The 14,331-nt window shown below is 31.6% G+C and overlaps 1 protein-coding gene across 1 annotated transcript; it reads left to right on the forward strand.

Moving 5' to 3' along the window:
* The first annotated feature begins 1,685 nt into the window (after positions 1-1,685).
* Positions 1,686-13,931, forward strand: LOC137931827 (lachesin-like). The gene is made up of 10 exons (XM_068775338.1): positions 1,686-1,743; positions 4,371-4,468; positions 8,538-8,745; positions 9,699-9,857; positions 10,475-10,603; positions 10,680-10,817; positions 11,525-11,674; positions 13,331-13,363; positions 13,440-13,502; positions 13,819-13,931. The coding sequence occupies exons 1-10, from the start codon at positions 1,686-1,688 to the stop codon at positions 13,929-13,931; spliced, it is 1,149 nt and encodes a 382-aa protein (XP_068631439.1).
* The last annotated feature ends 400 nt before the right edge of the window (positions 13,932-14,331 follow it).

A 14,331-nucleotide genomic window follows, 5' to 3' on the forward strand; every position in this document is an offset into this window, starting at 1 on the left:
TAACATTTTTTTAAAATATGTTATAGAATAGGCGTTTGTCTTCCATCTCACACGATGGAAAGTGTAGATGAAGTCGTAGGTGGTACATGCCCATTCAAAAGAAACCTGTTCACTCTACTCTAGGCTCCAAGGCTCCAAATATCATCATTATATCTTGAATCTATTTGATTAATTTTAAGGTTTTTGTTGCCGTTCCTAAATAAATAAATATGTAATTATGTTTATTTTCTGATCCGAAATTACATTAAAATCCAACTTTAAAAAAAACAACAATAGGCATACCCTATTGTAGTTTTAGTTTTTAGTCCTGAAGTAAATTATATTTGAAATTACACTTTAGACTGGCGTTTTATGCTTTAACAGATTCAAGATGATGTTTATTAATTACCTTTTCTAAAATTTAATTCATTCGTTAACGATATTAAAAGCACGTGGTTGAAAAATGTATCGCGAAAACTTTAATGGAGTAAAAGTTCTTAAAATATTTCCGTTACCGTAGTTAATAATGTAGTACAAAATTTTTAAGTTAAAGACAGAAAAACCCATTTGGTGGTTCAATAGCGTAACAACTGGTAAACGGGAATGATACTTATACTGGTAGGAATTTGAATTAATATTAATGGTTCTTCAAAAGCCGCTTATGGGGTTGCAAGGAAAAGCCGCACGTTTCGTAGAATTCAATTCTATGGCGCCAGTCGACTGAGGGTGGTACTTACGTGGAATCAAACAAATTTTATGCCTTAGCCTGTTACCATATACTCGGTACTTAATGCCTAAGGTAATAAAAATTGCAAAATGTAAATTGATTCGGTTCCGTTTTAAAATAATTTTAACTACTGCTTTTTGATTATCTTAATAAAGGATCAACTAGGAACTCGAAGGCTTTCTCATCTGAAGTAATTTTGGGAGTAAATAACCTAATATAAACAATTTAACATTAAAGAAGCAAAACTCATAAGTTAACTTTTAAACAATAATTTCTCACGTAAAAGTAGTGTGAATAGTCTATTTTTGTAATATATGTAACGTTTTACTAAAATTCTAATATGTGTTGATTTTTATTTATTTACTATACCAAAACACAGTTGCTCTTGGTTCAAAGAAAATTTCGTGGGACATTATCGGACGGGGTGCTCTATGAATTTTCTTCGAATGAAAGAGAAGGCTTTAGTGAAGGGGAGGCGACGGTGCCACGCGCCGGTGCAAGTCATTTGCGCCAGTTGTCTACGAGCTGTTCCCCAAGACGGTCGCGTGCTACATATAAGGCGGAAGCCGCCTTCCAAACTTTTCACGGGACGTCGAGAAAATATTGCACAGTCCTAAAGTTGACCGCCCCCTTAATCACTTCCTCGCGTGTGTTGAATGCAATCCGAAACACCGTTTACTTTGTGTTACACAGCTTAAAATGTTTTAAGCGGCACATTATCAAAGTGGCTGCTGGAGTTAAGCGAAAACATTTCTAGCAATATTTTTCTATATATTAATATAATATTAATCTTTAGCAAATACGTTATTGTCACTATATACTTTATTTTTGTTTACATTCAAAAAGAAAAATGATAATTAAAACAAATTTTGTGAAACGTTATAACTTAAATAACTTAGGAAATCTTTTAAAACATAATTAGATTTCATATAATTAAATTGTCAAATTTAAGATAAATATTGCTATAAAAAGTGAAAAAATGTTTATGTCATTAATTCTGTTGGATTGGCTGTTAATTGGAACAAGTGCTACGACATGTAAGTTTGATTTTTAATTGATAATAATATCTGTTATTTGATTGACAACTACATTGTAAAATTTTCATATTAATTATTGTTGTTATAAAAGTATTCCGCTTGATTGTTTTGGTTATGTATAACATTTTATGTAAAACGCAAATAGAATGATAATGTGCTTATTACATTTTAGTAATTTTTAATTTATTCTTGTTAATACGCAAATTATGTGTATTTGTTTTTTTTTACATTCATCCTTTAGACCATATAGTTTGGTGAATAGTGGACTGACTAGTGAATATCTAATTATAAATTTTATTTACACCTTAAAATATATTTACCGTATATAATTAGGTATGATATGAGTGAATTATATTTTATTTCTTAATTCATCGTTATCGTTTCAGCAATAGGACGCCCACTGCTGGACAGAGGCCTCCTCTTTGGATTTCTAATGGAGTCGGTTGAAAGCAACCTCCATCGAACAATATCTTGATTAAATACCTATGATTGGTAGCTGGGATAGAAAACGAATTGGAAATGAAAATAAATAGCAATGATGATTGATGATGAATGATGACTCGAGTAAAAGTTTTAAGTGTTACTTTATTTTATTATTTTTTAAAAACATGTCAATTCAATAGCAAAAATACTGTAGGAATCCATGAAATGTTTGTAACACTTAATTATCAACGATTGGTTAACATACGAAAATCCCAATAAATGATCAATTATATCCTTTATATGTTATTGTTTTCTGCAGAAACATGTAATAATTGACGGCCTCAATTTTTATATGTTGACAGTTGTTAGAATGAAAACTATTAGCGGTCAGGTATTAAAATTGAGCCCTCCTATATTTGGATTATCGCGGTTAAATTTGACGTGTAGTCAATTAGTGGAGTCAGAGACCGGCGCGGCTAACGTTCATAATTTGTCAGTGACAACGCCGGAAGTTTCACAAGCCGAGCTTCAACAGTATCAACTATTACAACGTCGTTTAGAACTATTTTATATACAAGCGGTAAATTTATCGTTAATTTTATATCTTCTGTGCTTTGTATAGTAGGGTGCCCTGTGAAATAAGACCATGTTTGTAACATAAAGAATGAGGTACGATTAAGATTCAAAAAGGTCTTATCACCGATGTATCCGTAGCGATATAAAATATAACCTAAGAGATGAAGCGAAATCAAATAATACCTCTTATATTTCTTTTTTAAAAGACTTGGAACTAAATAAGTATTTAGTTTAAGTAAGATTAGTATTACAAGTAATTAGTAATCACACCAAAAATATTATTTTATTTCATACAGAGATTACGACATTTTCAGCCGTAAGGCGTCCACAGCTGAACCTCTTGAGGCCTATCCTCTATGATATTTTTTTAATGGAAATGTTTGGAAGCGGTCTGCATTCAGCGTCTTATGTTGATTTTAACAAGATCTTTATGCTAGGCTTGCAGGTTTGTAGTTTCCACTTCAGAACCTTAAAACCAGTTTCTGGTACTTCAACTTGCTAATCCGTCGGGAACGTTGGTCACTTTCGTTCTTCTACGACGGCTTTAGCTTATTTACCGTCTAACTTTTAAATATAAAATTTAAAATATAGAAAAAATGCCTAGTTAACTAAGACTGGTACAAAATAAAAATTACTAATATATTAAACTAAACTAATGAACTTTTTAAAATGTACTAATATAATAACTAGTTCTCACTACGTTATTCTTTGTCTCCAGAGGCAATAAAGATTGAACTCTGGCAGAGATAATATTTATGTTATTTCAGAGTTATCTATTATTGCAACAATTAGTAAATAAATTATGCGCTCGATTTTTAAAGCTTGACTACTTAAAAATTCCGAATATAACTCGAGATTTAAAAAAAAAAGTAAGGTGAAGAAATGTTTAAGATTTTGTGTTTGTTAAAGTAATTAGAATATCAGTAATTATGTATGAAACAAAAATTAATAACATTGTGCCAAAACAAGCAGCTCTTGCGCGTAATTCGCTTGATTATTTTGAAGTAAACACAGATCATTTTTAAGTTAAATGAAACAGTCATAGCGCAGTCATCTTTTTTTGATATTGTTCTTGGTTAAGGCATGTCTTCTTTGTTTACTTATTTAACTTTGAGGAAAATCACAAAATTGAAGAATGCACTGTTAAAAATTAGAAAACTATAACGGCCAAAGGTCGGTCTCATATTGAGAGATTTAATTGATAAGTTGACACAGTCTGTCTCTGTATGGACACCCAGAGGATACATAAAAAGAGAAAGCAGCAGACAATACAGACGGTTGTCGGGTGATCTTAAAAGAATTGCAGGGCCATCGCGGAGTCACTCGAGACAACGGCTACAAATTGCAAAAACAAAATTAATATCAAACTCTGTGAATGTAAATAGCATATACATAAAATATAGGCTAAATAAATAATTTAACATCAAGTTAAAGATGAGGCAACTAATGAATGAATTTTCACATTATTAACACCGGTAGTCCACTCAGATCAGTTTGGCTGACTGATTTATCTCGAGACACTAGAACTCCAACATGCAGTTTTCGTATTTTTTGAATATTAATATATGAACAATATCGTTTATATTTATTAGACAGTCGAAAATGTCATAATTTTTCTTTTTTTGCAGATGAACCAGGATTTAGTACTCCCATAGCCAACGTAACGGCGCCGCTGGGACGCGAGGCTATAATGGCTTGTACTGTCCACAACCTTTCAACGTATAAGGTATATTACCATAATTATTAACCTCTTCTTTTGTACGTCTAATGTAGTAAATAAAAAACAATTTAGGTTTGATGGAACAGCTAGGATCCTGTTTTAGCACTAAAAATTAAATTTAAGTTCAAATAAAGTTAAATTAAAAGTATACAGGATTACTGGTTTTACGTGTAAAAGCTTCAAAGGGGTGAACGAATAGCTTATTTGCTGCCAATAATTGTATGGTACACGCCATCCAGAAATCAATGGTTTCAAAAATAATAAATAACGCAAACATAATATAGAAAAAGAGTTTTTAAAATTCGAATTACTATATATCAAAATTTAGTTATTGTTTATATCTTGGACCAGACTACGTACTGCCAGAAGTTATTGGCCTGGCTAATTCTAGCAGGAAAATAAATTAACGACGCATAAAACCATTGCTCCCTAAGTTTTATTCTCACACTTATTACTATTTCATAAAGTAGTTTAAATCTTTAAGAATATATCAAACTGCTTTTATGTCGAGCACGCAGGCTTAAAGATAAATCTCTCTCTCTCTTTCTCTCTTCTCTGAACAGAAAAACTGTATCTTAACGATAAAGCATTTAATAATAAAAATAGCACATTTTAAAATTAAACCTATACACAAAAAAAACAAGTTATAAAACCATAAGAAGAATCATAGTCACATTTCCATAAATCAAAGGTTTATAAAGATAAATAGCTTATAAAGCATCGGTCCTATGTGCCGAGAACTTCTTCGAATGCATCGGATAAATAAACTTTAGCGTAATCCGGAAGAGTGACTACGAAGGTTTGCAAGAGTTGTATTTTAGAATTGATTGGAAAAAGTTCTGAATCGATAATAGGAAATTAGGTGGTGACTGCATTCTGTTCGTGTTCGTTCTTAGAGTCTCCGCCATCTGTAGCCAATGAAAAAAAAATTAAAACAGAATCTAAGACAGAGTTGCAAAACAGAGGGTGTGGACTAATCAGTAATCTATTGACTCACACAAATAGATTACATACGGCCTCGAAAACAGTAACAGTACCATTCATTTACTGACGGGACGTCACTCAAACATGACTAGTAGAATATCTTGACCGTACTGAATGCGTTAAATCAATTAACACATGTCAATTGTGAACTCTCCGTGACTGCAAACATCCTCAAATACTCTAAGAGACCGGCAGCGGTAGTGTGCCTATGTTTAAATTCAAACAGATATATGCTTAATAAATGATTGTCGAAACGTTACGAGAATTGTTTCTGCGAGCCTATATCAAAGATGATAGAGATATAGACAGAGTGAATAAAAGGATTTTTGTTTAAAAGGGGTTTTTTTTTTAAATTATCATGACATACACTATAAAAAGTAACGAAAGTTACATTGAAAATGGGACTAGTGCTTTCGCGACTTCTTTCTCTCAAACATTTTAAAGTTTCTTAATCTCTTGTTGAGAGTATTGATCTGCTACAGTTACTACGAAAACATAAAAATTAAAAATAATTTAAGCAAATTGGTCGAGCCGTTCTTGGAGTTTATGCTTGACTACATTATTAGCTATATAAAAATTCCGATAAAATAATGTAGGATAACATTTAAAAGTCCATAAATCATTTTGGTATTTTCGCAAGACAAGATAAGAGAAACTTGTAATCTTGTTCAATGAAAGTACTTACAAACTGCTCCCTGCACTTTAAACTACACTTTCCGTTCTTAAAATCACTTGCAAGCTGGTTTTAAGCGTGCGGAACTCTAAAGAATGTTCTCGATTTATGTGCATATAAAGTACTCTGATCAAAAGTAGTTGATGTTTAAAAGAGTTCCCGATTTATTTGTAATTGAACAGTTCAGAACGAGACAAGTTTTTTATTAGCTCTTGAAAGGATAATCTCTTTCAATAGGCATAAAAACAGTTAGATAAAACTCAAGATTAAATGTCTCAAATTAAATTAACTCAATTATGATATAAATGTCGTTGATGCTATTTAATGTTCTTTTTTATGCTTAGTAGTCCTGCGTAACCGTTACGTTACTCCTGCAGCCGAAGGTCATACGAAGTAAGAATTTCTCTCGAGAAAAAAAGAAGTTTGGTAATGGTCTTCGCTTACCTCCGCCGCACGTAATATGTAGTATTAAACTGCGACGTATAAGCGCTATTTTAGAAGGCGTAGTCCTTCCGTTTTCTAATCGACCCTTTCCGGCTCAACTTATTCTTTTACTTCTTAATATAAATATTGTTAGCAGTTTGTTTTATTTATAAATATTTTTCCAAACCTATAACGATATTTATTTTTACTTTATGAAATAAATATTTTATTGCATTTTTGACCTTTTATATACTAACTATAAGTTAAAAAAAATGATAAGTAAAACAGTTTTAACGTGTGAAAATGGTATAAGCCAGTTACAAAATTACCGTGATCTTTAAAAACGATTATGTTCAAAATTCAAATAATTGATTTTTGAACACAAAGCTTTTTTATATTTTGTGTCGCTAATTTTCTAAATAATATCGACTTTTAAGCATCGTTTAGCAATACCGAAAATTGAAAATGCTCTGATAAAACCTAATAATTTTGCACTTTTGAGAAGGGTTGAAAGCAATGATTCACGGCTCAAACGCTAAATAATTTAGTAGAAGTAGGAAATGTGCAAATTGTTCAATGAACAGTCAGGCGCAGGCTCATTGCTGCCAACGTATGTAGTCGTCTGTCTACACACAACTCTAAATTACTACAAGCACCGAGTCAAGCCTCCCTCGAAATTTTGTCTCATTAAAGTTTCGTTTCCTAAACAGACAAGATTAAGCTATTTTTTTAATGAAGCCAGAAAATCAATGTGCGTTAAAAATCATATTTGTATAAATATGTTTAAAAGAAATCATGCTTTTATGAGAATAGCAGTGTTATGTTTTAGGCTGATATATATTTTTGGATAGCACGGAGTTCTACGTCATACAGACGTACTTTGTAGTACAGCGGAACTTCTTTTTCTTCTTGTACAATCCGCTTAGTGAAAACTCAAATTTAAAGGACGACTAGAATCGCACCTTCTCATAAGGTGATGAGAAATGAAGAATAATTAATGGTTTAGATTGGTCAGTTTAAAGTCTTGATTACAATTAGACTAAGTAGACCAAAAAAAAAAACATGTCTGTGATGTTCTTAAACGGATCAGTGTAGCCGACACCACAGAGTAACAGAGAGCTAAAGAATGAGATTAGCGCGGAGTGGAAACGTACTTCAATAGAAACCATAAGAATATACACGCTAGTACGACTAGATTATAGCAAGCTGTGATTCCGGCAAGAGGTGGTCATACTTCATAATAAACTTAACACTAGCACTTCATTTAAGAATAAAAAAAAAAACAAATTAATTCGTTTCACTTTTTATTTGCAGGCAGGTGCATTAACTGCGCTTTATACATTAACATTATTCCTCATTAATTTATTAAAAATGTTATGGTACATTTTATAAAAACTTTTCCGTATTTAATTTACAAAATGGTGTGAAAAAGTCTGCTTGATATTATTATTGATATAATAAAGTAATAGTCACAATAAAATTGTTTTTTTTTTTTGAAAATTTAAGTAATTTATGTAAATATAAGTTACATTGCAATAAAAATTGTTTGTTAACATGTTCTTATAGATAATACTTGTTTAGTAGATTTACATTGTTATCATTTGAGCAGTAGCAAGTCTAATGCTGGAAATATGCCTTCTCCATAGATTTCTAGTAGCGAATTTTAGTGAATTCCAGCTACTTTAGACGTCCTTAGTAAGGTTACTCTACTCTTGCCGATTCGTGGTCTACATTCTAAAACCATAAGGCTCTAGCAATGGTTCTGCGCGTGACTTGCTAACTGTTTCAATTCGCTCTAATTTCAATTTACCAATCCGCTAGGCTCAGTCATTTCTACAACTTTCGTTTGTCTATGGATCTCGTCATTCAGTATTCGATCTCGTAGTGAGATCTCAAACATTATTCTCTTTTCTTTTCAGTGTCGTAAGTCATCACTGGTAACACAAGTTGTTCGTAGATTTAGATGTGTCATTCATTGGAAAAGTTGATTTGTAGGTGGCGTGGCTGAGAGTAGATACACAGACAATTCTTACAATACATACGCACGTGATATCGAGAAGTCGAAGAGTTGGTGTAACTCATAGTGATCACCGAACTTGGTTCCTACACATCAGGGAATTGCGGGAGACGGACAGAGGGTGGTATATGTGCCAGATTAACACCGACCCTATGAAAAGCCAACTCGGGTATCTAGACGTTGTCGGTGAGTTCCTAGTGTAGTTTCTATGTTCGTGTTTAATCACAAAGGCGTTAATATGATTGTAACACATGTGGTTGTCGATTAGATTATTATGCTTAACGTCTCAGCAGCAAACATCACTGTAGACCTTAAATGGTAAGTCTCGAAATATTTAGAAATATCACTGAGTAAAGTCATCAAGCCGGAGCTGCACAGAATTGAATGATAATAATTAAAGTAACAGACTTCGGTAATATTATTTGGCGTAAACAAAAACGCTGCACTATCTATCTCTTGCAAAAGTTTCATATCACCGTAAATATGTATTGCCATAGCGTAGCATAATAATTATGATAAATGTTAGGAAAAAACAAGTGCAAATACACAAGATATAGAGTCCGGAGAACTATCAATTACATACAAAATAGATATTTAACAATAACTATAATATATATGAATATGCGCAAACTAAATATACGACATAATATTATTAGGCATGTAGTTTTATTAAAAAGCATACTGTATCGGTCTCTGGGTCTTAAATTTGCAAAAACTCAACCATTATAAGTATTTAATTAAAGTAAGTATAAAATTTATTGAAACATTTTGTCTATTTCTTCATTTTAAATTAATTTATTACATATAACTTTTATAATAATAATTAAATTCAATCTATAAACGCTAGTTTCTATTTCAAACATACGTGAAAATATTCGTGTGATTTTATAACACCCTAGAGAACTCGCAGGTGTACACTATTGCCACAAACGCTGCGAAAATAAAAGCTACTGCTAAAAGCCTTGACTTCAGTTTTACTGCCCGATTTACAATGTGGTTTAATATTTTATCTATGGAAATTTCGACGCGACCTTGTTATAATAGCTAACTTATACTCATTTTTTAACCGAGGTTCGGTTGCGCTGTCATACAAAATAGTCTATTCACACGGCATGATCTATTTTTACTTTGTCTGTTAGTTCCACCAGATATTTTAGATCGAGGCACTAGTACCGACCAGACGGTGCGGGAAGGGGCATCTATAAGCTTAACCTGCGCGGCCACAGGCTCTCCTCATCCTCAAATCACTTGGCGAAGGGAGCATTCGAAAACTATAACTGTTTCCGATGGAATACAAGGTAAAAATTTGCAGTAACGTTAATTAATCATTGTCATGATTTCATCCGTAAGACGTCTACTACTGGACCTACATCCTGAGTACTCTGTCCATCTAAACATTGTCATCTGTTCACTTTATGGGAGGACGTCCAATGCTTCGTTTGTACTCAAGAACCTCAGGGCTTAATTGGGATCTGTTTTGCGCGCTACGTTGCCTGCCCACTTCAACTTGCGAATCCGCTAGATTATGTCAGTTATTTTTATTCGTTTATGGATGTCCTTATTCTTGATGCCATCATGTAGAGAAATCTCGAGCGTTGGCTTTTCTATGGATTGTTGAGCGCCTGTGTGTGAGAAACCATATTTTATAGCAGTGAAAGCAGTCATCAATAACATTAATGATCTAAATATATTTCTTTATATTTTTTAAGTAAGATAAGAATATTAAATGTGAATTAAAGTTTTATTCTTAATATTTAATTAATTAAAAACATAAAAAAATAAACGCACGAATCACTTATACATCTTACATAGCTGTCTTGTTTCATACCGTAAAGCAAGCTTTTGTTCTCTTATTTGCGTTTAAATTCTATTCCATAGTCATATTCGCGTTTCATTCTGCTTACTTTATTTGCAGTGACGTCGTTAGAAGGTCCTGTTTTAAATATAAGTCGGGTAAACAGGCAGCACGCGGGTGCATACTTATGTATAGCCTCCAACGGGGTCCCGCCAACGGTGAGCAAGAGAATAATGCTCATTGTGGAATGTACGTGATATTAGTTAAAAATAAAGTTTTTATCTAAATATAGCTGTAATATAACCGGTATTCCGTCTGTTATTAGATCCGCCTGTGGTCACAATCAGAAATCAATTAGTTGGTGCTGTTTTGGGGTCTGATTTATTATTGGAATGTGAAACCGAGGCCTATCCTAAACCCGTTAGTTACTGGAGCAGAGAAAATGGAGAAATAGTACCTACCGGTATGTGTGTGTATTGACTGACAATAATTACAGTACATATTAAATACTAAATTGTTTTTTTATGTTCATATTAACTAACACTAATTATTTGTCTGTATATTATTGTAAAAAAAATTATGTTTTATGATAAAGTTGCTTATGTTGTTATGCTGCTTATCTATACAACGAAAAATGTGGCGCGCTTATATTTAAAGTTTTTTAAAAAATATACACATAAAGTTTAATAACAAAAATTCATCTAATAATTCGATTGAAGTCAATGTGCTTCAGCCATGTATCAACAGCGAATCAGCCAGGTGTTAACTTTTGTTGTTCGTCAGACCATGCTGTTTTAATACATCTACAATATAATACAATTTCTATATATAATATATACTATACAATATCATGTTATACAATATATAGTAGAACATGATTGAAGTGTAATCGGAAACTACATTGATTATTCCATTCAAGCTATATTTAAGTTTTAGTCATATGTGATGATTAGTATATTTTATGGATTTGTAATAGTTAAAAATATTCTTTAATTATATACTCAAATAATACAGAATAAATGTTTTTAATAAAATCATGTTTACATCACGTTAACCATGTGTAGAACATATCCATGTTTATATTTAATTAAAATATTATACGTATTTTCCCTAGCATGTTGGCTCTATGGTTGAAATATGATATATCTTATATATGAATTCTAATTAAAGGCAGGGGTTTGGAACCGCAAAAGATCGCTGGATCGTATCGCACTATTCTACGGCTTCCTGTACGGAGAATAACCAGCTCCGATTACGGAGCATACAAATGTGTTTCTAAAAACTCTTTAGGTGATAGTGAAGGAACTATTAAGTTATATCGTAAGTAAACTTGTAAGTTGTTTATTACTTTGTCATATTTATTATTATAACATGTAATATATACTTACACTATTACCACCTACCTCAGGGACAAAGGATATCATTTAATGATCGACGAAATTATGAATATTATTTTGTTATCATTTCCAATCACCCTGAATAAAGTGATCTTTGATTTTTGGATAGGGTGCACCACTCATTATTTGATAACAAACGAGCTACTCGTTCACTTCATTAAAACTTTTATGCGGCTAACTAATCACCCTGTGTCAGCTAGATATTGTTTTATGGAACTTTTCATGAATGCTATATGTCATAACGTGAATTCATAAAAAATTAAATAATATTTCAGCGTTGATGCTTTTTTGTTTGGCACGATAAACAAGAATCTGTGTTAAGGAGCGGTCACTATTAAAACAACCATGCACTAAATCTTGTAACGAATAATTTTTTACTACGGATGTCTTCAAACATGTCTCTGCCTGGGGCTGCGTGCATATTAACGCGCAACCCAAGGGTTAACCTTAACAAATCTCTGTCGTATCGTAATAGATAGGGAAAGCATTGTATGCATTTAATAACAGTTAGTGGATAGTATTACGTAAAATAGTATTTAAATTAAAAAAAAAAAAACAAGTAAAAGTAAGTATCTATCCAACGAGATACCCTGCGAATCAATATCAACACATTAACAGCTTAGTTTTAAGTTTTAGTACATCATTATTGAGGAGCTAAATTTGTAGCTAGTTGAATCATAATGGCTCCCCTGGAATTTATCTGTTAACGCACACAAGTGACCAATATGATAAATTAAAGGTGGAAATTAGTGTACATAATTGAATAAAACGTGCTTCTGTTCCAAATGTCATCTTTAAATCTACAACTACGTGTCATTTAAATATCTGGAACATGTAATTGTAGTGTCCTAATAAGTATGAAATCTAGTGAGCTATGGGTGATTCCTACTAGGACCGGAAATAAGTGACGCACGCTTCTTCCGACGTGACCGACCTTTTTGGTGAGCGTCCTATGCTTCATTTGTTAGTCCGTGGATTCCATTCCAGAAACTTCAGACCCCAGCAGATAATAGTTCCGTGCGCTGGGTTATGCTACTAGTTATTATGGCGAAAAATTTATATAACTGTTATATGTTTAACAGTACGTCTCTGTGTACGAAAATTAGTTTTGAGTAGGCTAGTCATCAAAATCCGGTAGGAGGAGTCCAAAAACATACAGGATATCTCAATTTGGCCCGTTTTACCTTATAGCAATATTTGTATTCCATTATTATTTACGTATGTTAAGATAATAAAAATCAAATTTTAGGACAATTTCAAAACCAACCATAAATAATCTATCGACCTCTATTCGTAAGATATTCGATGGTGGTTCAATTTAAAAATGTTATTTATCTTATATACTCGTATTTGATAATTAGAGAATATAACAAATATTTTTCTAAAATTTATTTTATTATTTATGTAAATTACACAGTAAAATATGAATAACAGATTCTTTTTCATTGCTGCAATATACATAACATGTGGTCAAGTAACTATTTTCATTATTATATTGAAGTAGATTAACTAGTATATATATATATATATATATATATAGTATTATCGTAGTATAATTTGAACTTTTTTAATTTTACAGCAATTACACCGCCCGCAATGGAAAATAATAATGGTATTTCTTTATTCATAATTATTATTCTTTAATAATTCCTAGTCCCGTATTATATACAGTATTATTTTGTTGTCAGTGGTTCAAAGGCTGAATGTTATTGCCGATAAATCATCTGATAGTACGCCGTTTGGCACCCAAGGTAAGTTAAAACTGCCATTCTTTTGATATTTTTTCAAGTATTACTTATTGATCAATAAATTATCGTTGTAAGCAATTATTATAATTATTAAATCATATTTTATTATTACACATTCTTAATGTACTATGAAATAAAAAATAAAAAAGTTTTTTTTTTGTAATTAGTTGATTTTAGTCAATCTAATAATAAATTCAATAGAAAGTAGAAAAATTAGTAGTACAAAACAAGATATGTACGAAATTCTATTTTTAGAAATAAATGAAAATATTAATGTAACGACGTATAAAAGTATAGTCTAATTAGTAAATGTTTACAGATTTCAGATTACAAGATTACAACAGGGCGGCTTGGAGGGATTCTTTTAGTTTCAGTTTACTGTCCTCATTAATGATTGTTAACATTGTTGTTAAGACTTGGAGGTTCCTTTGAATGAAAATAATTAACCACATATCTTTTGAAGCATTTGTATTTCTTTATGTTCTAGTCGAGAATCTAGTTCGTTTGTTGTTAATCTTTCTTTTATCTGATTTCGTAAAGGCAAAAGACTAATGTACAGCTAAGCTAATGTAACTTATTTTTATGTTTATACGTTATCGTTATTCTAGTATATAAATTTACTACTATTGGAATATTTACAATGTAAATAACAAAATAGGAATCGAACAGCACTTAAAATGTTACAAATATTTAAAGTCGTTTCTATTTTGTTTATTTTAATTTAATTACTAAGGAAGAAGCGACGAAAAATATATATTAAAATAATTGAGAAAATCTTCAAATATCGAGAAAAATTGTAAGTTTCATATAAGTTATTAGAAAAACATTTAGC

The sequence above is a fragment of the Battus philenor genome, unplaced genomic scaffold (assembly GCF_028537555.1).
Source record: "Battus philenor isolate CCGP_79_NKW_IND1 unplaced genomic scaffold, ilBatPhil1.0.hap1 SCAF_8, whole genome shotgun sequence".
NCBI classification, from domain to species: domain Eukaryota; kingdom Metazoa; phylum Arthropoda; class Insecta; order Lepidoptera; family Papilionidae; genus Battus; species Battus philenor.

What these genes read in the sequence shown, in the direction of transcription:
- LOC137931827 (XM_068775338.1), top strand. Translation starts at nt 1,686, where the DNA reads ATGTTTATGTCATTAATTCTGTTGGATTGGCTGTTAATTGGAACAAGT. An exon ending in AATAATGCTCATTGTGGAAT is followed by an intron (nt 10,604 to 10,679) that starts GTACGTGATATT and finishes GTCTGTTATTAG; the next exon opens with ATCCGCCTGTGGTCACAATC. An exon ending in CGCAATGGAAAATAATAATG is followed by an intron (nt 13,364 to 13,439) that starts GTATTTCTTTAT and finishes TTTTGTTGTCAG; the next exon opens with TGGTTCAAAGGCTGAATGTT.